We start from the raw sequence: 24,237 nt of genomic DNA, 5'->3' as shown, positions 1-24,237 counted from the left end.
TGCTGAAGGCCTTGTCTAGGGAAGGTGTGAGGAGTTGCAAGGCTGGTGATTCCGCCGCCTTGCTGGGTCTGTGCTGGTTTTTGACCATTCTCCCTGTGGAGAATTTCAAGGATTCGAACCTGAGTTTTCTACAGTGAAACTCGTGCTCTTGCCTCACATCCTTCCACTCTGCATGCCTAAGAAAGACTTGCTCTGTGTACCCATGAGATGGCTGCAGACAGCCAGCTTCCCTGACCCATCTCCTCCAGCCTGAACAAGCCCATTTCTCTCAGCTTTTCCCTTTTATAGACAAAGCTCTCTGATGTCCTGCAGCTCCCACCTATCCTGGTGGTCTCCACTGGACTCTTTCCAGTTTATGGACACCTCTTATACCATTTCCCTCAGCCTTTCCCTTTCATAGACATAGCTCTATGATGTCCTGCAGCTCCCACCCATCCTGGTGGTCTCCACTGGACTTATTTCAGTTTATGGACACTTCTTACACTGGATTCCCCATCTGAGGCCACAGTCCCAATGTGCAGATTCCCAGGTGGACATTCTCCACCCTGGATCTCCAAGGATACCCTGTCATCCAGCAGTTCTGGGTCGTTGTGCCCCTTTCCTCACACAAACCCACTCCTGGTGTCCCGTTTTTGGTGGAGCCACGCAGGTGGCTGTCCCCTTGCTGCAGGGAGGGTGATGTCCCTCAGAGCTGGGCACACAACACCCCCTCCGCTCTCTCTCCCCAGACTACGCCTTCGCATCCCCCAGCACTGGAATTGCACAGACCACCTTCGTGGGGATCATCATCTCCAGGGGTTCAGCTGCCTCCATCTCCTTCATGTACTCCTACATCCTCCTCACCATGTGCCGCAACCTCATCACCGTCCTGCGGGAGACCTTCCTCAATCACTACATCCCCTTCGACGCCGCCGTCGACTTCCACCGCTGGGTTGCCATGGCAGCCCTGATTTTCTCAGGTGGGTGGGCTGCTGGGGCATTGCCACCCACCAGCACAGGACCAGCCCATCATCCCGTGGCAGGACCACCATGGCAGGACCAGAGACATAAGCTTAAAGACCTTGCAGAGACATAGATGCCTTGCACTACAAAAAAGGAGTCCTCTGAGTCACTCCAGGTCCCAGGGAACATCATCAGAGTCTGACACATCTCCATCCACATTAAGCAATGCTTCTTTCTCTGTGTTTTTTCTCTTACAGTGCTCCACACTGCAGGTCACGTAGTGAACGTCTACATCTTCTCAGTCACACCTCTCAGTGTGCTGTCCTGCCTTTTCTCCACTGTCTTTACAAATGATGGGTAGGTGGAATTTGAAGCAGAGTCCATTCAAGGGTGTCCTGGGCATGGACAGAAATGAAAATGGAAACCATTTGTTCATTCTGGTCACTCCATGGTGCAATCTCTTGTCCTTCTCCAGGTCACAGCTCCCACAGAAGTATTACTGGTGGGTCTTCCAAACTGTTCCAGGTGAGAATAGGTGGTTCTTCCAAACTATTCCAGGTCTGTCCTAGCAGACAGACTGGCACACCTGTCTCCAGGATGGGCTACCCTCTGCCCAGTCCAGTCAGAGCCCCTCTTAACTCTTCTCTCACAGGCATGACAGGAGTGCTGCTGCTCGTGGTCCTTGCTGTGATGTACGTGTTTGCCACACACCACTTCCGGCGCGTCAGCTTCCAGGGGTTTTGGATCACTCACCACCTCTACATGCTGCTCTACATCCTGGTAAAGGGTTGGGGCTGGAAGGGAGGGATGGTGGTGCCCATGCACTGCAAGCCTGTAGGTGAATTCAGTGCAGCTGATGAGATGGAATAGCTTGGGGTAGTCCCAAGGGAGATGGTAGCCCCACTCCTGGCTCCCCATTGCTGTTGATCTGCCACCAAATCATCCCTGGGCTGATGACTCACCTTGCTAAAGGGTTCTGCTGCTCCCTGCCCAGGTCATCATCCATGGCAGCTACGCACTGATCCAGCAGCCCCGTTTCCACATCTACTTCATCATCCCAGCCCTCATCTACAGCGCAGACAAGCTGTACAGCCTGAGCAGGAAGAAGGTGGAGATCAGTGTGGTGAAAGCTGAGCTCCTGCCCTCAGGTACCACAGCATCCCTGGCCACCCAGCACCAGCCCCGCCCAGGCTCCCTGCAAGAGCATCAGGGGCTGCAGCGCTGCAGGAGCATCAACCCCCCAACATCTCCAACAACCTCCCCACAGGTGTCACCCACCTGCAGTTCCAGCGGCCTCAGGACTTTGACTACAAGTCCGGGCAGTGGGTGCGCATCGCCTGCGTGGGGCTGGGCACCACGGAGTACCACCCGTTCACGCTGACCTCGGCCCCGCACGACGACACGCTGAGCCTGCACATCCGCGCCGTGGGGCCCTGGACCACCCGCCTGCGCGAGCTCTACTCGCCCAAGAGCCTGGCCCTCCTCGGCACGCTGCCCAAGGTGAGCCCTGCACAGCATGTCACACATGGGGACACCTAGACATCTGCCCAAGTCAGCCCTGCACAGCATGTCACCCTTGGGGACACCTAGACATCTGCCCAAGGTGAGCCCTGCTCAGCATGTCACACATGGGGACACCTAGACATCTGCCCAAGGTGAGCCCTGCTCAGCATGTCACACTTGGGGACACCTAGACATCTGCCCAAGGTGAGCCCTGCACAGTATGTCACCCTTGGGGACACATAGACATCTGCCCAAGGTGAGCCCTGCTCAGCATGTCACACTTGGGGACACCTAGACATCTGCCCAAGGTGAGCCCTGCTCAGCATGTCACACATGGGGACGTCTAGACCAAGAGAGCATCTCAGCAATGGGTTGTGCCAAGTGTGAGGCACTCCTCCAGCCTTTCCAAGGCCTGGGCAAGCAGAGACTTCTGCTAACTGCTGTCTCCCTTCCAGCTCTACCTGGACGGGCCCTTTGGGGAGGGCCACCAGGAGTGGAACAAGTTTGAGGTGTCGGTGTTGGTGGGAGGAGGCATCGGGGTGACTCCCTTCGCATCCATTCTCAAGGACCTGGTCTTCAAGTCATCCATAAACTCCAAGCTGCTCTGTAAGAAGGTAAGAGTGTCTGAAAGACAAGCCCCCCTGAGAGGTTGGACTTGATCTCAGAGATCTTTTCCAACCTAATTGATTCGTGATTCTGAGATGCCTCCTGCTGCTGCTGGCCTCTTTGGGGGTAAAATCCTCTGTGGAGTCCACAGACATTCATGGGGATGCTGGCCCCACTCTGGGCCCCATTCCACAGATCTACTTCATCTGGGTGACCCGCACGCAGCGGCAGTTTGAGTGGCTGACAGACATCATCCGGGAGGTGGAGGAGTCAGACAAGAACGGCTTGGTCTCTGTGCACATCTACATCACACAGCTGGCCGAGAAGTTCGATCTGCGCACCACCATGCTGGTGAGCCTGGGCATCCAAGGGCAAGGGTGCCGTGCCATGCCACGCCATGCCATGCCAGGCCATGCTGGGCTGTGCTGGGCCATCTGATGTGCACCAATCTCTCTTTCAGTACATCTGTGAGCGGCACTTCCAGAAGGTGCTGAACAAGAGCCTGTTCACGGGGCTGCGCTCCATCACCCACTTTGGGCGCCCTCCCTTCGTGCCCTTTTTCAGCTCGCTGCAGGAGGTGCACCCTGAGGTCAGTGTCCAGCTGGGGACAGGAGGAGGTGCACCCACTGGCCATTGTGGAGGACTGGTCCCAACCTGTCCCCAAGGTCCTGGAGACCTCAGTGGCATCTGCACCAAGAACAGTGCAGAAGGGGAATGAATCCTGTTTTCCCTCTGGAGCCAGGCTGAGCTGCAGGAGTCAGCAATGCCCCATACCAGCCAAACACCCCCTGCTATTGCAGGGCCCCAGCTGCAACCACTGACCTGAGCTGGGGGGTTCCCATCCTTCCTCCACGGCCCTGGCAGCTCCTTGGGAATGGGACAACCTCCCCAGACGCCTCTGGAGGCTGAGACCATGCCCAAAGCTGTCAGAGAGCAAGGGGGGCTGACTGTGGGGAGAGCTGGTGCTGCAGCCTGACCCTTTGGCTCCCTCCTTCCCCAGGTGCAGAAGATCGGGGTGTTCAGCTGCGGCCCGCCCGGGATGACAAAGAGTGTGGAGCAGGCGTGCCGGCACATGAACAAGAAGGACCAGACCTACTTTGCACATCACTATGAGAATTTCTGACCCTACCCACACTGTTCCACCCTCTGGCTGCAGCTGCATTATTTCACCCTAGCACCTAGCAGCAATAATTCCAGCAGCCACAGTCCCAGGCACCTTCCTCAGGTGAAAGCCATGCAGAGCTGAGTGCAGGGATACTGAGACCCACACAGCAGAGATCTGTGTGCTAGTAAAGCCTTGTCATCCCAGCACTGCCCTACATGTCCCCAGTGAGAACCCCTGAGCCCTACTACCATCCACACATCCCTGCAGCCCCACAGACAGGGGCATGCTGGTGTCCCAATCCAGTTAAACCCAGCTCTGCCCCCTTAATAGCACAGGACGGAGCTTCTGCTCTGCTGCGGGACTCAAGGAATGTCAATCCAGTTTTGGGGAGCAGCTTGGTGCCTGCACAATCTGAATTTACAGCACTTTGTTCCAAGACCCATATGGTGAACAGATGGGGTGAGGAGCCAGCAAGCTCCCTGCTAGCCCTCTTTTTGAAACAGCTGTCCTCACACACTCTTCAGTGCCTGCTTGTTAACTCTCCAAGGAGGGGGAGTTAACTCTCCTGGGTTTGCATAAGGCCTTAGTTGTGTTTGCATTGGCTTCTTCCAGCAGTGTCAGCCCTTCAATCAGGAATCGGTTGTACTTGGTTAAGTAATGCCTGGCTTTGCATCACTGCTGCTTTTACAGGCTGTGGTTGAGCTCAAATAAAGCTGATTGAAGTCTTCAAACACTTTCTTGCCTCCTGTAGTTGGGTCTTGGTGTTGGGGCTGCTAGGAGTGTCTTAAGCTATTTATTTTTCAGCATCAAGTGCTGCTTTAGCACTGTTCACAATTCCACTACATCTACAGCCTGTCTCTTACAAGCTCCCTAAAACCCTCTAATTTTATAAATTCCCACACCCTGCAAGCCCCTCCAACCCACCACCCTACACTTCAAGAGACACACTCAGGAAGGTCTCAGGCAGCCAGAATTTATTGAGGAAAATTCAGTACCAAGCAAGAAACTGATCTCTCAGTACTAAAATTAACATGAGTGTAATCAAAGATTAGATTTTTTTCTACCTCATTAGTACCTTGTTTGTGGCTCACAAACTCAGCAGGAAGGCTTGATACTCCCAAATAATTATGATATGTTTGCAGTGGTAAAAAACCCTTGAGTGATGCTCACTCAAAGCAGTGGTAAAACCTTTGAGAGGTGCTGTCCTGTCATGTCTCATCTGTGCTCCTTTCCATGTCAAAAGCAGCTGTGCCCCCCAACAGCCCCTTCATGGTTGGCACATCAGGACAGGGCTCTCAGCACTCCCAGTTTCCCTGCCTGCAGTGGTCCCACGAGGAGCTGCTGGGGGTGACACAGCAGACATGGTCCCAGCTGGCCTCCAATTTCCCCAAACCCCAGTTCTGAGCTCTGAGAAGAGCGTGGAGAGAATGACCTGAATGTGCCAGTGCTTCCCATGCAGTGGGGAGGGCCAGGCTTTGTTCCACAGGCTGTCCAGTCCCTGAGCACCCATGAGGGAAGGGAGGCTGTTCACACAGGGTTATCTTGCATCCAGGGATTGCCATGCAGGAAAAGCTGCAGCCAGGGCAGTGCAGGACAGGAAGGGAGGAGTGCCAGCACCTCCACCCTTGCTGTGCCACATGCCAGCTCCTCCCTGGCATGGAGGAACCTGGCCAGGCTCTGTGGTCTGTGAAGAAGAGCCACCAACCAAGCAACCCATCATCTCTAATTCAGCATTTTGATTCAAACCATTGGTTGTCCATTTGTAGTAACCTGTTAATGCTCTAATGGTGTCTCCCAGTACCATTCACCCTCATTACATGTGATTTTCTAGTTACAAGCAGCAGGGATGAGGGCTGGGCACTGGGACAGCTCAGGGGTTCTGATCAGTGGGGTCACACTTCAGCATGACTTTGACCCCCTCACCCCTCTTGGTGGTCTCGAAGGCCTCCAGAGCCTTCTCCAGGGGAAAGCGGTGCGTGACCAAGGGCTTGACGTTGATCCGCTTGGATGCCAGAAGAGAGATGGCCACAGGCCACCTGCAAGGGAAGCAGAGAGCAGGGGATGAGAGCAGCCACCACTCTGGAGTCCAGGAAAAGGGCATGGAGCAGCCTGGATCATCACAGTTATTTCCCTAGCCCAGAGAAGCTTTGCCTGCAAAGAATTTTCTGGTGTCTTGTCACCATGATATATTATGAAAAGTCCCTTCGCCAGGATTTTTTCTCCTGAGAAGCTGGGAAGTTTCAGCTTCTCCATGTTTTGCTACTTTGAAATGTGATTTGGAGAATTGTTTATCCAGCATGTGAATTGTTTTAGTTTAATGTCCAATCACAGCCAGCTGTGTCGGACTCTCTGAGTCTGTCATGGGTTTTTATTATTCATTCTTGTCTAGCCTTTTGATGTCTCCTTTCTCTTTCTTTAGTATAGTTTGAGTATATCATTTTCTTATAATATCATATCATATCATATCATAATATAATAAATAAGCCTTCTAAGAACTTGAAATCAGATTCTCATCTCTCACCTCATCCTGGGGACCCTCACAACACCACAACAGTGTCTGGCATGGGAGATGGGAAAAGCCAACAGCTCTGGGCTGTTGAGCTCTGAGAAGACAGGCACTGCTACCCAAACAGTTGAGAGAGTAAGTGAAATCACAGGAAGCAAGTGAAAATCACAGGAATCTACTACTTTGGAAGGCCTGAAGGAAAACCAAAACTGCCATGCTCTGCTCTCCTCTTGCCCTACCTCTTGCCTGCACACTGACCATGGTGGAGCTCAAACTCATGGACTCAGTGCAGGGAGAAAAAAGGAAAAGACTCATCCAGCTTCCAGCATCTTCTCTGGCACAGAGTCCTTCACAGGGATTGTGTTGCCACTCTGTTTAGAATCATAGAAACACTGAGATTGAAAAAGGCCTTCAAGATCACCCAGTCCAACCTTGAATGGGCCAAATTAGAGCAACAGGGATACAAAGGGATGCAGCAGCTAATCCCAAACTGCCTACTTAATAACACTTCTCATTTTAAGAAGGAGTGTGACGACATCCCATAAATCCTTCCTGGAGAGCTACAGATTAAGAAAAGAGACTTTCTCCATCAGCAAGAAAGTAGAGCTCTGAAGAATTTTAGCTTGGAGACACATGAGCCCCCCAGAGGAGACTCACGTGTTGCAGTAGCGGAATATCCCGCGGATGTCCACCTCCCGCACGGCCGCGTTCACGATGGGCACCGTCACCATCTCAGGGCCCAGCCCCACCAGAACCAGGGTCCCACCAGAACGAGTGGCCTGCAGACCAACACACAAACAGGTTACATTCTGCAAAGCACATGTCAGGAGATTGTGCAGGGTCTGTCAAAAATGAAGGCATCTTTGTGGCTGCAATGGACTGTCTGGGGCACAGCAGAGAAGCACCAGGGAGAGGCAGGATGCTGTCAGGAGTCTGTAAGAGTGAAATATGTGGTAATCAAAGCATAAAGGATTTTGGTAGGAATCCAAATTTCCTATTCTGAAAACCCCATTCTGAAAAATAGCTGGCATTTATGACTTCAAAAGGTACTTTGGGATTTCAGTGGGAGAGATTTAAAACTAAGAGCCTGATGCTCTACTGGAATTTCTCTTTTTGAAGTTTGTCCCATTCCCCTCCTGTCCTTTCACTGTGAAACTCCACATAAGCCTTCCCCTCATCCTCCTGTAAGGATGCTCATGGCAGCAAAACATCCCTTTCTTAATTGCTTCTTTCATTCCTTCTGGAATTAATTTTCTTGATCACTCTTCTTATGTGGACATGACTTCAATGGAAGCTGCTGTCCTCCTCCCTGGGTTTGGGGATCTTATTGGAGTCTCCTTGGTAAGTTTTTAAGCACCCAAGCATCAAATCAATTATCCCCACGCTGATGTTAACCCTTTAATTATCTCTCCCAGTTTATTGTCTAAGGAGCAGCTCCTCTCCCCAAACCAAGCCCACTTAAATTAAGCACAGTGAGAGTGAAATAGGTCATTCACTGAACCATCCCAGAAAAAAAACAGACCAACACCATCACTGTTCTGCCTTTGGAACAAGTGGTACTCACATAAATTCCAGCCTGGATACAGGCTTGCACTCCTGTGCACTCCACTGTTATCTCAGGCATGCAGCCAAGCACACTTTCCACTTTGGAGGCCACCTCCTGAGGGGTCTCATTCTTCACCTGGATGGTGAAATCTGCCCCCACCTCCTTGGCTTTCTGCAGGCGAGAGGCAGATAAGTCTGTGGAAAGAAAACCAAGCAAAGAATTGGAGTATTAGTGAAAGAGGGGGAAGAACCTGAACCTGGCATCTGCTCACTACATGTGTGCACAGGACAGTGCACAACCAGAAGAGGTGAGGATTCACCCCTTCTTGGCAGGCAGAGAATGATCATAAAATCCTGGAATAGTTTGTGTTGGAAGTGACTTCAAAGCTCCACTCCACTTTGAAGTTCCATTCCCTGCCATGGGCGTTTCTCTTTGGTTCTGCCAGAAGACTGAGAGTGCATCAAGGCAATAAACATGGCTATGGGCAGCACCAAGAAATCCTTCCAACAGGAGACAACAGGCTCAGAGCATCATTAATGGGGTCATTTCACTTCTAACAGTACCCAATGAGAACAGACCATGAGCTCTCCAAGGGCTCCCTCGAGGAACCCTCAGCAGGTGCCTTCAGCTGAGCAAGCTGCAGAATGCATTCATTGTAAACACTCAGGGTGTCTGCATGGTCACCGACCTGTTCTGCTGTTTACCCTCCCTGTAGCAGCTCTGGAGGCTGCTGAGCATCTCTCAGACAGTTTCTGTCATAGATGAATGAGCAGGCAAGCCCATAAAACAAAAGGGAGTGGATCTGGTAATAAGATGGACCTGAGATACCCATTAACATGGAGCAATAAAGCTGGTGATGATAAACATCTGTGAGGGCATGGCTGTACTTTGTACTCTGCCCTGAGGGATCTTGACAGGGCTGTATCACCTGAAGATGACAGGGGCATCCCACACCCCCTGGAGGAAAGCCACCTATTCCTCTCCAGGCACCACTGGTAACCTTATCTCCTCTGGAGATAAGGATGTGGACAGCTGAGGAGAAGAGTGGGATTGCCCAGGAAGGAATTACCTCTTTTCCCTACACTAAAGCAGTGTCTACAGGGGTCTGCATGCTGGCACTGAAAAAGATGTAACAGCCAAGATTTCCTAAACCCAAAATTGAGGGGTAGTCTCTTCCCAGAGGTGCTGGGCTTGAAGACTCAGAAAATGATGCCTGTGGTAGGGGCACACACAGAGGAAAACACCCTCTCACCAGGGCACAGTCTTCAGAGAAGTCAGAGATGGGGTGGGGTGAAAACATCAAGGAGAAGAGGAGGAGGAGAAGGCCAATTCTCCAGAATGAGCCAGTCTGACTCAGCTGCAGTCCTGGGAGTGAGCCAGAGGCTCTACCCTGCCCAGCCCACAGCAAAAATGATGGCACCCACTGGCAGGGCAGGGGATGGACAGGCACTCACTGGCAGGGCAGGGGATGGACAGGCACCCACTGGCAGGGCAGGGGATGGACAGGCACCCACTGGCAGCTGGAAGGCTCAGGATGCCAAGTGTGGGCATAACTGCCAAGCTGAGCACCCAAGAGAGCTGTGGAGGGTGTTTCAAGAAGGGGTAACAAAGGGTAATAAAATGCAGACAAAAGAGGAAAAGCCAAGGCTGAAAAGAAAGGGCAGCATCACCCTAGAAGCCCCAAGATGGGCTCGTTCCTGTGGCTGCAGGAGTCACCTCTGTCCCTCCCAAGCTCTGAGCACTGGGCTCCAGGCCCATGCTTGACCCCAGCTGAGCTGCACTCAGAGACCTCCCATGCACCAATTGTATGGCCAGGAGCTTCCTGAGGCACTTCAAGTGCCATGAAATACTTTGGCCCAGCATGGTTGGTGTCTCCCAAATATCAGTGTGTGGCAAGGAGACCACAGGGGTTCAACAGTACAACAAAACTCCCTGTGAAGGTTGGTATCACAATACCACTTCACAGCAGGCACAGATTTTGGATTCTACCATTTTTAACTTCTCCTGAGGCACTAATGTATTTTAAACTATAAATGGATATTTAAAATATTACACATGTATAATATATAAATATTAGAGATATTCTAGTCTATATTTTACATATTTCATACTTTCTCTCTAGCAGAAATAATCAACAGGCAGCGCCCTAGAGTAACAAGGCAGCCAGTGCATTTCAAAGTGGCCACGAAACCACTCCCAGGCAGCAAAAAAACCCCCACATCTTCCCTGTAGCTGGCCTCTGGTTTGCTGAGCTGCTTGGGAAGGAAGCCCTGGCTCTAAGCAGCCCATGGAATGCAGCAGCAGCACTGTCAGCCCTGGCCAGGGCTGCAATAGCATCCCAGCACACCTGAATCACCAGGAAGCACTTAGTGAAGCAGACAGATCTGCAGCTCACTGCACTGTTAGAGCTCCAGACACTTGTGAGTCTTAGGAAGGATCAAACCCTTTGCACTTTAAACCCACACAGCTCTTGGAAACTGGTCAATTAAACAAATAATGGCTTGCATCTTGCCTTAGTCAGAAGTTTGTTTTCGCTTCCTAGCTCCTGGAGCTAATTAAAGTTTGGTTTGCTTCCAGTGAAGTTATCAAATTACCCTTAAGCTTCTCATGATGGTTTATGAGCCAACTTAACAAGCAAGTAAGTACTCTTTATTATTCTCAGATTTTCTTTGTTCATCTTCTTTATCAAAAGAGTTGAGCTCTGTACAGTTACTCACCTCCCCTGACCTTGAATTCCAGGTGTTTCTGGAGGCATCAACACCCAGAACTTCAGGTTCAGATAGAACAAGGAGAATAATTTCCCTTAAGCAGGAATCATTAAGTGCACCTTCAGTGACAGACAGTGCAATGCAAGACAGCCCAACATGAGCACCTAAACTGCCCCTTCACCTTCTGGGGAGGAAGGCTGATCTTTTACATGCATCTGAGGAGAAAAGCAGCTTTTCAGAGCAACAGCAAGGCAGAAGGACAGGAGAAGGTTGCCCATTCAGGAGTGGAGTGGATTGGAGAAAGAGAGAGATCTTTTGGAAGAATAGGTGAGGACCCATGAAACAAATTGATCTTCTCTCCCATCTGGAGTCCATGAAATATATCAAACACTCCAGGCAAGCCAAGACAGAAATTGTAGGAGGTGAGTTCTCACAAAAAAGCTTTTCTAAATATTTCTAGATCTGTAAGACTCTTGTCAAAACAGACACCAATTTTTAAAGCCATAAGTGCTGCACAGACAAAGCTCCTCACAGACATGATAAAAACACAGGGCAATGACTTCAGATAATCTGGTAGCAAAGTACAAGAGGGCCTCTGTGGGCAGACAGGCGCCTCACAGGTGTTGGCTCCTAAAGCCAAAACAAAAAGCAGTTCCTTGAGACAGGCAGCAAAATCTCCAGCAGCACAAGCCAAACCAAACCCATTCCTCAGCTCGTGTCACGCTCAAATATTTGATTTGGGACAGCACCTTCATGGTTTGAGCACCTCAGCCAAACCCCTCTCGTGTGAAAGAGACATCCACGAGGCCGAATCAGCACCTAGGCTAGCACAGAAAGATAAGAAAGGGTAATTCCATGTATCCAAGCTTGCTGATCCTACAAACCAAGCAGCAGGCACCTCCTGTGGCACAGGGAGCCAGCACATGACAGCCAGCTCAGCTTGCCAAGGTCCCCATCAGGAGGAGCTCCTGGTACCAGGGGAAGACACACCCATTCCTGGAGCAGGACTGAGGGCCAGGCTGAGCCAGCTGCCTCAGCCCCACCAACCCCACTGACCAAGCCTCCCCACCCAGGGAATGGGACACCCCCAGCCCCTGCACAGCCCAGCTGGGCACAGGGTTCCTCGTGCATGATTCAGGAGGCAGAGCTGTTTTCCCTGCTACAGCAAATATCATCCTCAAATGACAGCACTTCACAAAATCTGAGGTGTGGACTAGCCACATTCATCAAGCACACACGCCTGCAGGGTGAGGCCAGCACAGCTAAAAATGCCCTGGACTCAACAGCAAAGGGATTAAGGGAGGAAAAGGCCTTGTGTTTTCTGCTTTGACCTCAGCTACTACTGAAAGATGTTTCTGTTTCAGGAGGGTGGGACCCGAATTTTATCACTTGACCCAAAGTAGGTCAAGCAATACAGTAATGGAAAGGTCAAAAATATATCTGGCTCAAAGTATGGGAGGTGAATAACAGCCTTCTGAAAGGTCAAGATCCTTTGGGGCTTTGACAGAAAAACTGCAGCAGTCTGTGCTCAATGTCCAGTGGCACCTCTAACTGCTCCTCCTGGCCATCACCACTCAGAAAGGGTGAAGAGTCATAGTGGGAGTTGGAAGCACCATTTCCAGACCCTGTTCAATTCCCAGGTGGAAATTTCAACCAGAGAACATGCTGAGGTTACTCCAGCTCTCCATTCTTCCAGGCAAGCTACAGAGAGGGAGGGCCTGAACCTTAGAGGAGAGCTAGGAGGAGCTGGGCTAGGTTAGCAAGGCAAAATAAGGGGACAGTGCTGTCTCAGCAACCTGAAGGGCAGCTGCAAAGGTGATAAAGACTCATTTCAGCTCTTCCATAAATGGGAAATCTCCATAAATGACAGCTTGTGAGTGGACCCTAGAAAAAGCTTCATCATTGAGAGATGCACACCTAGAAAAGGTATTTAGAAAGATGGGATCTCTTTCCTCAGAGATTTTCCTGACACAGCTGGACATTCCTGAAGCAGCAGCTCAACTAGAAACATCCAGGATACAGTTATGCAAGGAACATCCATTTCTGAAATGCAGAGACCCTGAAAAGGCCATTTCAGTCGTTGTAGATAATCAATGAAAAATGAAACCCCCAGCAGGAGCAGACAGAAGGGCAGAGAAAGACAGTGGAGAAGCACAGCGTGGCAGCACACAGAAAACAGTGGGCAAACGCTGTCTGGGCCATATCCAGCATTACCAGAGGTAAAAATAACCTAAGATCAAACCTGCCTGGAAGGGTGGTCAGGTACTGGGACAGGCTGTCCAGGGAAGTGGTGGAATCACCATCCCTGGAACTGTTCAAAAACCATGTGGATGAGGCACTTATACAGACAGGGTTGGGCTTGACAGTGCTGGATCAATGGCTGGACTCGATGATCTAAGTGGTTTTTTCCAACCTTAATGATTTTGTGGTTCTGTATGGTGGGAAACAGGCACACTTTGAAAGGCTAAAGGGACTTACCTGTAACTACCACAGCTGCTGCACCCATCATCTTAGCAACAATCACATTGACAAGGCCAATTGGTCCTGGGGACAGAGGGGAGAAAGAGAACATGTACCACTGCCAGGCAGCACCAGCCCCACCTCTGAACTGCCCAGAGCTCTGGCAGCCCCTTTGGTTCCCCTCACCCCTCATCCCTTCCAGCAGAGCCCAGAGGCAGAGCCTGAGCCTGCCCATGCCCTCCCAGCAGGCAGGGAAGCTGTGCTCACTGTACCAGAGCCAGACACGAAGACTTTGCTCCCCAGAGTGACTCCTGCTCTTTTGCAGGCATGGATTCCCACTGAGAGGGGCTCGATGAGGGCTCCTTCCTCAAAGGTGACATTGTCTGGGAGCCTGCAAGAATGGGACACACTACCAATGTAGTTCATGAGGGTGATGGGGAATGCCATGAGACTCAAAAAACAAACATGGGTGTAAAACACAGTGGCAAAACACACTGGGGTCAGGGAAACATCCTGGAATACACCTTAAGAGATTCCACTGCTTCTTTCCCTCCTCTGAAGCAGCATCAAATGTACCTGAAGCATTTCTCAGTGAGGTTTGCCCCAGCACCACACCCAGGGACCCACAAACTTCCCCACATCAACTCTCCAGTGTTTGGTGAGTCAACAAGGACTCCTTTGCCACTCATTCCCTTTAGAATAACCCCCCCAGCTGCATATGTACCACCCCAAAGCTGCCCTATGGCTCACCACCAGTGAGGTCCCAGAACCCTCACCAGGGCTGAATCAGCTTTCAGAAAACATCCTGCTGCCAAAGGTGAGGCCACCAGGAAAGGCAGCCAAATCCAGGTCTCCCTTCCTGGTAACAACCAGGAACACCTTTCCTGATGCACCAAGTACTTTAACAAGTGGACTGGTCCCAGTATGCATCCTCCCAGCAGTCAGTGGGTATCAAACATGTTTTGGACAAAACCAGCCCTGTAACACAGCCAACATAAGTGACAGAAGAAAGCAGAGGGAGTGAACCTCTTCTGAACTGCTGAAAGAAATCAATCTCAATCCCAAAACACTGCTCACCAGCAAGCCACCGGTGTTGTTCTCACACTGCTCTGGGAGCTGTGCCTGCCAGGAAGGTTAGCAGGGACAATGACAACACTGGGAAGCCCAAGGTCAGATCTCAGCCAGGCCAATGTGAAGCCAAGGAAATGGAAATGATGGCTCTGGGAAGACAGCTGTAAGATATCTGCATATCCCTTATTTCCAGGAGGCTTTAAAGGTCTGACTCCAAGAGTTCCCTTGTCACAGAGTCTGGCATCATGTCTGCTACTGCTGGGTTTGGGCAGTACCTTGTCAATGGGGAGGGCATGATCCCACCTCCATCAAGTTACTCAGAGCACCCAACACAGAGTCTGTCCACCAGCAGGACACACAGCAACTGCCCAAATGTGTAACAACTCACTGAGCTCAGCCATCATCTGTTCTTAGCAAATCTGTGCTGGCAGAATGACTGTGTGCCAGGGAATCTGTTCTACATGAGCCAGCCTGCTGATCTGAAACTGGGAGCACACTTTGCATCCCAAAGCTTAAAAAAAATTGTAAAAAAAAATTATGATATATATATATATATGTGTGTGTGTGTGTGTGTGTGTGTATTACTGATTTCTTTCCTCCAGTTTGAGCAAATATTACTTTGGCTGTATATATAAAAATATATTTAATAAAATATAAATATAAAAATATATTATTATATATTGTCTATTATATATTTTATAATATATTATATATATATTATTGATTTTTCCCCTCCAATTTGAGCAAATATTACTTTGGCTGCATATATATATATATATATATATATATGCAGGCAAAGTAATATTTGCTCAAATTGGAGGAAAAAAGCGAAAGCCTAGAAGAAGCCAGCTACAAACCAACCACTTCCTCTCAAACAAAAACTTATGATGTTGTCAGAAAATGTTATTTTGATACACAGGAAATCGATGACAGTGGGTCTGGGCAGTGAGATGCCAATCCCATCCAGACCAGCCCCTCATCCTGACAGCAGCTCTTGGTGTCTGCTTTGAAAGTTCCTGCCTGAGGATTCCCAGGAGAAGAGCAATCAAGTGCCTCCTTCAGACTGACATGATCCTGATTTCTGTGCCGACACCAAAGATCAATCCCAAGAATGTTCCTGCTTATGGAAGCACCAGCTCCATACACACTGAAAAAGAACAAGCTCCACAGGTAGAGCAGCCTCAGGGGGACACTACTTGGGTATTTTTAACTCCTTGTTAAAGGCACTTAAGTGGGTATAACAAGTTTTTTTCAGGTCTTTGGAGTATTTGAGCTCTGGCAGAGGTAGCCCAGAGAAATTGTGGCTGCCCCATCCCAAGAAGTGTTCAAGGTCAGGCTGAATGGGGCTTGGAGCAACCTGGCTTGCTCCAAGCAAGTTTTTTCAGGTCTTTGGAGTATTTGAGCTCTGGCACAGGTTACCCAGAGAAATTGTGGCTGCCCCATCCCAGGAAGTGTTCAAGGTCAGGCTGAATGGGGCTTGGAGCAAGCTGGCTTTGTGGAAGGTGTTCCTGCCCATTTGTAGGGGGTGGAGTGGGAAGAGCTTTAAGGTCTCTTCCAAACTGAACTGTTTGGGGATTCTATGATCTGTTTAAGCACAGATTTGCTTCTAAGCAAATGTGCCAGTGCCGCCACAATTAATAATATACTCAAGTTTGCTGAACTGGACATGAAAACAGATATGCTGTAATGCTGGTAGGTTAGTGGAGACACTCAGACACACTTGAAGAAACAGCTCAGCAGGGCTACTGCTTTCTGCTCCTGCTCTGCTCAAAGTGGGATGACTTTGTTTCAAATGACAGAGTGAGATGTCAGCAGTCACCCGGGTGCTTACTGAAAAGCAGCAGCAAAACTCAGCTCAAAAAACCAAAGACCTTCAGGCACCAGCCTAGGAAGGCAAGGATATGAAAAGAGACAGGAGAGAAACCAAGAGCACAGAGCAAATGGGAAAAGGAAAATAATTAAAGGGTAAACCAGTGGTGACATCCCAGAAGACAATGCAAGAAATGTTTATGTCTGGCACCCGAGGGGATAAACTGTCTGCCTGACAAACCCTTTGCAAAGTGGCTGCCATCCAAGCTTAGGCATGTTATTTATGGATCAGAAAGCAATAAAACCTGTTGGGATCACACCAAGAGTGTTCCAAAGGGCCAAGAGGTGATTGCTGCAGCTAATCTCCCTCCAGGGAGTGTATATTTCTCTCGGTGGAGGGAGCAGGGACTGACTTGTAGCAGTAGCTCGCGCTGTGCTTGTAGTAGCGGCACAGGTTGCCGTCGTCGGGCGGCGTGGCGCAGAAGAAGATGGTTGGGGACAGGTTGTAGCGCCCAGATTTGCAGAATTCATCCATGTCCCTCGGCACACCCGGCTCGATGGCCACACGGTCACCTGGCAGGATGAAAGCAGATGCAGTGGGTCAGGGACAGGGTGGCACACAAGCAGGAGTAGCACCAAAACCCACAGAAACGCTGGCACCATGTCACGAGGAAGGTCTTGCTGCACACACCAGGCTGGTTCCCAATGCTCCCTTCACAGCAGCCTCATGTGAAAAACAATCACTTGCTTTTTAAAATTTTAGAAGTTTAATTGTAATAAAATGGTTATGAAAATAGTAATATAATTAGAGTAATAAAAATTTGAACAATTGAGATTTAGGACAATACATGACAATAAGAGCAAAGAGTTACAGACAGCCCAAATACCTTTTCTGGGCAAAATAAGCCCAAAAAAGGACACACATTAATAGAGGATTAACCCTTAAAAGCAACATCCTGTTGCATATTCATACACCTCATACATGATGCATAAATTCCATTCAAACACAGGATTCTGTCTGGTCAGTGTCAGCTTCTTCCTCTTAATCCTGACTGCATCTTCAGGGCTGAATGAGGCAGGAAGAACTTTGTTTCTTCTGATAAAAGAGCAATAAATTCTGTTTCTCTGAAAGATTTAGGAGTGGTTGCCATCTGGTGCGAGTACTTCATTCCTTTCTTAAAAAAATATCTCACATACATAGTTTCTATTTTAACATTATGTTATAACCTAAAACTATATGTAACACACTACTTAAAAAATTAATACAGCATCACTTTCTAACACAACACATATAATATTAATTTTCATTTTAATATTTGGGAAAAGCCAATCATAAAACATGCATTTTTCAAACTCATCACTGAGATCTTCCCAGATACTTGGGAAGAGATGGTGTTTCAGAGGCACAGATGGAAGCTCAGCCCCACACAGACCTTCCTCCAGCTGCCTTGCAGCCAACCTCAGCAGGTTAAGGGGCAGCCCCCAGGCAATCACTCTGTGAGCAGATATTTTGCTGAATCTGTAGAAGTGGAAACACTGAGGATGGAGCAGGTGAGCTTGGGTAGCCACCACACTGCCAGCTGGAAAGGGCTCTTCCTTAGGAATCATAGAATCATGGAAGAATTTGTGTTGGAAGGGACCTTAAATCTCAGCTTGCTCCACTCCCTGCTGTGGGCAGGGACACCTTCCACTATCCCAGGGTGCTCCAAGCCTTGTCCAACCCAGCCTTGGACACTTCCAGTGATGGGGAAGGCACAGCTTCTCTGGGCAACCTGGGCCAGGGCCTCACCACGCTCACAGGGAAGGAAAATGAAGGAGCAGAACACCCAGGAGCCTGGCAGGATTTATCTGGGAACAGAGACAGCTTGGTGCTAAGCAGAGATGCTGGAAGGACACATGCTGCAGGACAAAGAGCTGTTACTTCATTGCAGTCACCAAGCAGGATGGACCAGAGAAAGCAGTGTGAGCATAGTACAACTTGCAGGGGACACAAAGCCTCACACTTATCTGGCAGAGGAATCAGAGCCAAACCTCTGAGCAAAGCTCTCCACCAACAGGCTTTCAGGCAGACACAGGGATAAGGAGGATGGAAGCAAAGAGCCATCTAGGCCACTGCATCCCCTCTGAGCTGGCCAACAACAGGTGTCTGACAGGACACAGGACAGGCACATACTGAATACTCTCACACTATACACAGCTGAGAGGCCTCCCAAGTCACAGGTGGTTTGTTTGTATTCAGTAACACTCAACAACTTCTCCTCCTTCCACCACATAAACCACATGGTGTGCAGCATCTCAGGTGAATGCTGCACCTCACTGTGCCTTGCTCTGGTGCTGGAGCAACCAGAGAATGGGCAACCTGTTCTGCCAGCCCTCCATGAGCCCTCACATCCTTGAGTTGTCTCTCTAGCTCTCAGCTTGAGTTCCTGACTTGGACATTTGTCAGAGATGCTGCTGCACATGTTGTTATCTCCTTATCCTCCTCTGAACCCTTCTCCCTTGTTTTACATCCTTTTGGGAAGGAGGAGACCAGAACTGCATGCAGAGTTCCAGATGTGCACTGACATCCTCTGAGTCCCCTTCCCAACAGTAATTTGCATTTTCACTGCTGTGGAGCCAATGTTGCTATGCACAGAGTCAGAGCCAAAGCTCTCACTCCTCAGCAGTGATGGCCAGCACAACATTTTAGATATGAAGCTGGTTTTGTTTGTTCTGTAGTGAATATAACTTAGTGTTTGCCTGCCTTGAATCCCACTTGCATCTCCCTGGCACCTCTCTGGTCTCTCTGTAACTCTTGCTGGCTCTTCCCCACATCTCTCCACCTTGCCTATGTTGCTGTCATCAGCAAACTTTACAAAATTCCCTGCTCAGTCCATTTTTTAGGATATTCATGAGCACAGTGAGCTGTGGAGGTCCCACCACAGGGCCTGGAGCAGTGGCTCCAGTGACCTCTGCACTGCAGGAGGCTGTTTGCTCCTTCCAGAGCACACACAGAGAAGAAACACTCACAGCAGGCTGCTGGCAAGAGCTATAGTTGTGGTTTCTGAAGCTTTATCAAGTTTCCTTAAAAGGCACCTTCTACCAGATACACTCTGCTCTGCATTAAAATACAAAATACAGCCTGGCCAGCTCAACACATCCCCAGATAAAGCTACCTAAGGAATATCACACACCAGTGGCCAAGATGGGTGACTAACAGCAGCACAGTGACACTTCTTGAAGGAGGTCAGAACTTCAGATAAATTTACACGACACGGAAAGAAACACAGCCCATTATCGACACATTCTCGGAACTGATTAGGAGGAAAACAAACAAATGGGTTTGGTTGCAGATACCTGGTTTCAGATGAGTCACCCCAGAGCCCACTTTCACGACAGTCCCGGAAGCTTCGTGTCCCAGCACCATGGGATCCTTGACAACAAAATCCCCGATGCGGCCGTGCTGCCAGTAGTGAACGTCAGAGCCGCAGATCCCCACGGAATGCATGCGCAGCAGCACCTCTGCCAGGAAAGGAGAGAAGGTTTCTTGTAGAAAACCAACCTTCTCAGGCACTGGGAGAGCAGCAAAGGCTGAGCCAGTGTGGACACATCCAAATTTACTGGCATTCAATCAACACAGAATTGTTCGTGCACACGTTAGGAGAGCGGCACGTTCGTGAGCCACACGAAACTATGCAATGATTCACAAAGCAAGAAGGCTCAAAATGGGGTAAGGCAAAAGATGATGTCAATAAAAATATGGGCAACAGAGTGATGCAGTTTAAGAGCAATGTTATTATTGCTGGGGCAGGAAAGAAATAGCAAGTCCATTTAATTTTCCCTTCTCCTAAAGGTATGATTTGAGCCCCAGAGAGTTAGTGAATTGAATTTCTATCAGCCCATATGCCCATTCTATTAATGTTTAGTCCTGCATAAGATCATCTGGAATGTCCCAAGAGCCATTTACTGTGACATACACCAAATGATGGAACAGGAAGCAAAAAAAGACAGATAAAGAGGTTTATCTGTGACTGCTCCAGCTCTTCTTTTCAGCTAGAAAAGCAGCATTATCTGTTTCAGCCACACAATTGTATTTTTGGTAATTTTATACTTCCTCAGAAATATTTTAGATTATCAAGGAGCAACAAAATAGAATGAGAAAACAAAGAGAGAAGTAAAGGAAGCAGCCAGAATCAGCCATCTATAGACCTACCATTAGGGCCTGGCTCTGGGATTGGACGGTTTTCCTATGGACAAAAGGAAAAAAAAAAAAAGGCATTTAGCTGCTTGTTCATATCCCTGGGAATATCTGTGGAAGCTTAGCTCTGGTCAGCTCAGGTAAATCCATAAGCAGACAAGGTTTTTGGTTCTGTCTGCTCCATAAGACACAGCAGTGCCACATGGACCTGCTCTTGAGCTCCCCTCATTTTCCACGCTCAGTGGATAACACAGGGAGCTGTAGGAGTAAGCACACTGCCAGCTCGTAAACCCACCCTCCAAATTATTTTGTAGTAAATTCCCTTTTCCCAGCCCAGACAAGAGACACATACTAAATTTCCCTGTACTGGGGCAGCCCCAAATTTCAGCTGAATCCTTCACCCATCTCACTGGCTGACAAAAAAAATCACCTTTTGTAGCCAGGAAGATTCTGAACAACCTGTTCTATAAAACTTTAATATTGCAGGGCTTATATTATTATTTTAAATAATACAAAACTTTTTTTACTACATAATGATAGAATAACAGAATCACAGAATGGTTTGGGTTGAAAAGGATCTTAAAGCCCATCTCATTCTACACCCTGCCATGGGCAGGGATGCCTTCCACTAGGCCAGGTTGCTCCAAGCCACATCCTTGAACACTTCCAGGGATGGAGCAGCCACAGCTTCTCTGTGCCAGGCCTCACCAACCTGTGCCAGTAATAATTTTTATACCTAATATAGACATAATTATTTATACCTATTAATATATAAATTTACTTTCTCTTGTAATTGCCATGGCACCTCTTTATGGGATGAATGGCAAAACCAGAGTTAGAAAAGTGCCCCATATTACCCTTCCACCCAAAAGGTCTGCAGGGATTTTGCCTTCACTGAGCTCCCTCAGCTGCCTCAAAAGCCAAAGGAATGATTTTGCTGGGTTTTACAACATCAGGACAATGCAATACCCACCCGGAGGATTATGTCTCTAAGAAAAGCCTCCCAGAGCAGTGCCAACAGTAAACCCCTAAAAATTCATTTGCTGCTCAAACTGTTCTGCATTTTAACTGCTTAAATCCCAGCATATTTTGTACTTCAGCATTCTAAACATCATGGAAAGACCAGCTCTGGAAACATGTTCTCATATGACTAAACTGACTGAAATTTTCCACGTTCAGACCTGTATCTGCAATTTTTCTGTGTGGGGGGTTTGTTTTGTTACGCTGAGGACACAGCCCAGGGCATTATTTCTAAAAGAGGTCAAACTAGATGTAACCTCTTTTACAGAAATGCAATAAGCACAGGATGTGGTGACACACCAGAGGTACAGACCACCTCAGAGTGAGCAGAAAGTCCACAGTGACAGATAAAGGCAACTTCTAGCTGAAAATGTGTGCGTGAAAAAAATCCCAAAACCACTTGTTGTTGTTGTTGTTGTTTGGGTTTTTGGGGTTTTTTTTTGGCAATAACAACTGTGCCTAGAAAACCTAGACACCTTGGTGGGAAGTGAATTCTCCAGCCTGGTTTGGTGAAAATAGGAGTGACCAAAGTGGAGAAAACCACAAATTCTGCTTGTTGTCTGTTGTTCACTGAGAAGTTCAGAAATGGTGACTGGTAAAGTAAACACAGCAAATATTTTCTGTGAAAGGAGACATGGAAAGAGAAGCCATGGTACAGGTATAAAACCAAGAAATCCTCAATGGGCAGCAAAGAGGAACCTGGGCAACTACCTAAGGACAAGAGGAGGCTCAACAAAATGAAAGCAAACACATTTTCACACAGCACAGGGATCACAGCAACTCTGCCCACAGGAAATATGTCCAAAAATCAAGAAAGGTGTGGGAATTACAGGAAGATAAAGTCACCCAGTTTTGGGTATCAATAACAGGTAACAAGTTCAGAGTTCACTGCTGGGACTACTCCTACCACCAGTGGGTCAATACCATGAGCACCATTCACATGATGGAAACAAACTTCAGGGAAGCCCAGGAGGAACACACAGGGTGCTGCCAGCGAGGCAGGAGGGCACTGCTGACCAGGTCTAAGTTACCAGCAATACAAATATCCAAGGAAAACTCACACATCTGGGTGTAAGCCAGTTTAGAGACCAGCCACACAGATGTGATGGAGAGCCCACTTTCACAAGTCTCAGACACCTTTGTTAAATCACAGGGGTTTGGAAATGTGTTCTTGAGCTAGAGGAAGCACGTCAGTCCTTAACCCATTTTGATTTCTTTGGGTAGTCAGGCTCCATGTGACTGCAGGGAAAGCCCAATTGTGCCAAAGGTGCCTGGGAGCCACCAGGAGCCACCCACGGCACGTGTGGCTTCAGCTGGGCGGGATTGGTAAAGAATCAACCCCTTCCCTGGTAATCATCCCCTAAACAAGGCGTGTGTCCAAAGTCTGTGTGCTCCCCACAGCGCTCCTGCCAGGGCTCTGTGTACAGAGAGCTGCCTGCCAATGCCTGCCCGGGGAAACCTTCCTTCCCCCTTTGGCACTCCCCAAGCTGGAGCACACGGCTCTCCAGCAGCGCCATAGTGATTCAGCACCCAGAAAGAGCCCAGCATTAGCAGCCAGAGAGACAGAATGAGATTAAAGTAATTAAAAAGTACAAAATAAAACTCCTCCCTGTCTGGGAGAGTCCTCCAGCACCTGCTCCCCCTGAACTCTGTCCTGCTGTCACCTGGGCTCTGACAGCCCAAAGGAGCAACAACCACCCACCCTCCACCTGCTGCCTGGGAGGGCCCATCCCAGCTGTGAGAATTGCTAATTTGGGGAAAGGAGAAGGTTTTTGGGGATTCTGGGTTTCAGGGATAAAATATTCTCCACCCAGAGCTGGCAAAGATCTCAAGATTATCCCCTCCTGTGTCCCCCAAGCGCATTCTGCAGCTGAAACCTTTCCAAGATCGGAAAAACAGAAAAATATACACACAAAGTTGCCAGAACTAGCTAAAAATAAATCACACTTCCGATAGTGTTACATCCTCCTAGCAGAAGGAATGAGCGTGCCTCTAGCATGCATGAATGAGTGTATCTGTGAATTGATTTCTCTTGCAAAAATGTTGCACCTCCCATGCACACGAGGGCTGGTGCGTTTTGTTTTGTTTTGTTTTGGTTTGGTTTTTTTTCCCTGTCCGGGTCATTCCCCGTAACGCTGTGCAGAGCCCGAAGCGGCCGCGGGCTTCCCCTCAGAGGGGATGGGAGGAGGGCCCAGCCATGGGACACCCCCGAATGTGGGTCCCCCCCGCCACCCCCTGCCATGGCCGCGGGCAGCCGGGGCCGGTTCAGGCTCTCCCGGGGCCGGTTCAGGCTCTCCCGGAGCCGGAGGAACCGGGAGGACCCGGGGCCGCCGTGCGGACAGCCCCGGTGCCCCTCGCAGGCCGCGGGGCCGCTCCCGCCCCGCCGCCCCCGCCCGGGCCCGGCTCCCCGCGGCCGTACCAGGCGCAGGTCCCCGGCTCGGTGAACCACCACGGCCACGTTCTGTCCCGGCACCGCCATGGCTCGGCTCGGCTCGGCTCGGCGCGGCCCCGGGTCCAAGGATCGCTCCCAGCTGGGGGGGCCGCCCGCGCTCCGGCCCCCGCCCGCCCGCGGGCCCGGCACCGCCCCCGGCACCCAGCGGGCACGGCCGGCTCCGGGCACGAGTCCGGGCACGGCTGCGGCCCCGACCCCAGCGCCAGCCACAGCCACAGCCACAGCTCCAGGCCCATCTCCGGGCCCGGGTGCTCCAGCTCCAGGCCCCAGCTCCAGTCCAGGCCTCAGCCCCTGCTCCAGCCCCAGTTCCAGCCCCAGATGCCGCCGCAGCT

At 49.7% G+C, this 24,237-nt stretch overlaps 2 protein-coding genes across 2 annotated transcripts in view; one reads left to right on the top strand and one right to left on the bottom strand.

Moving 5' to 3' along the window:
* Nucleotides 1-4,889, top strand: part of DUOX2 (dual oxidase 2) — a 32,020-nt gene extending 27,131 nt beyond the window's left edge. The window contains exons 25-34 of the mRNA XM_059482267.1: nt 729-959; nt 1,200-1,299; nt 1,418-1,467; nt 1,595-1,722; nt 1,937-2,090; nt 2,210-2,442; nt 2,901-3,059; nt 3,247-3,402; nt 3,512-3,640; nt 4,052-4,889. Of these exons, the coding sequence (XP_059338250.1) occupies nt 729-959; nt 1,200-1,299; nt 1,418-1,467; nt 1,595-1,722; nt 1,937-2,090; nt 2,210-2,442; nt 2,901-3,059; nt 3,247-3,402; nt 3,512-3,640; nt 4,052-4,174 (1,463 nt within the window). The 3' untranslated portion in view covers nt 4,175-4,889. The remainder of the gene's footprint in view (nt 1-728; nt 960-1,199; nt 1,300-1,417; nt 1,468-1,594; nt 1,723-1,936; nt 2,091-2,209; nt 2,443-2,900; nt 3,060-3,246; nt 3,403-3,511; nt 3,641-4,051) is intronic.
* Nucleotides 4,890-5,113: 224 nt separating this feature from the next.
* On the bottom strand, nt 5,114-24,014 carry SORD (sorbitol dehydrogenase). The gene is made up of 9 exons (XM_059482503.1): nt 23,873-24,014; nt 20,449-20,482; nt 19,593-19,757; nt 16,670-16,829; nt 13,649-13,767; nt 13,395-13,460; nt 8,227-8,402; nt 7,320-7,441; nt 5,114-6,192 (listed from the first exon to the last, which is right to left on the bottom strand). Exons 1-9 carry the CDS (start codon nt 23,930-23,932, stop codon nt 6,027-6,029), a joined length of 1,068 nt encoding a protein of 355 aa, XP_059338486.1. The 5' UTR covers nt 23,933-24,014; the 3' UTR covers nt 5,114-6,026.
* Between the last annotated feature and the right edge of the window lie 223 nt (nt 24,015-24,237).

This window comes from Ammospiza nelsoni, chromosome 14 (assembly GCF_027579445.1).
Source record: "Ammospiza nelsoni isolate bAmmNel1 chromosome 14, bAmmNel1.pri, whole genome shotgun sequence".
NCBI classification, from domain to species: domain Eukaryota; kingdom Metazoa; phylum Chordata; class Aves; order Passeriformes; family Passerellidae; genus Ammospiza; species Ammospiza nelsoni.
This window is presented reverse-complemented; position numbering and strand designations above follow the sequence as displayed.

Excerpts from the sequence above, each read along its gene's own strand:
- SORD (XM_059482503.1), bottom strand. The coding sequence starts at position 23,932 with ATGGCGGTGCCGGGACAGAACGTGGCCGTGGTGGTTCACCGAGCCGGG. Across the intron at positions 19,758-20,448 it reads CCCAGAGCCAGGCCCTAATG|AGGTGCTGCTGCGCATGCAT; the intron begins GTAGGTCTATAG and ends CTTTCCTGGCAG. Across the intron at positions 13,461-13,648 it reads AGTCTTCGTGTCTGGCTCTG|GACCAATTGGCCTTGTCAAT; the intron begins GTACAGTGAGCA and ends CTCTGTCCCCAG.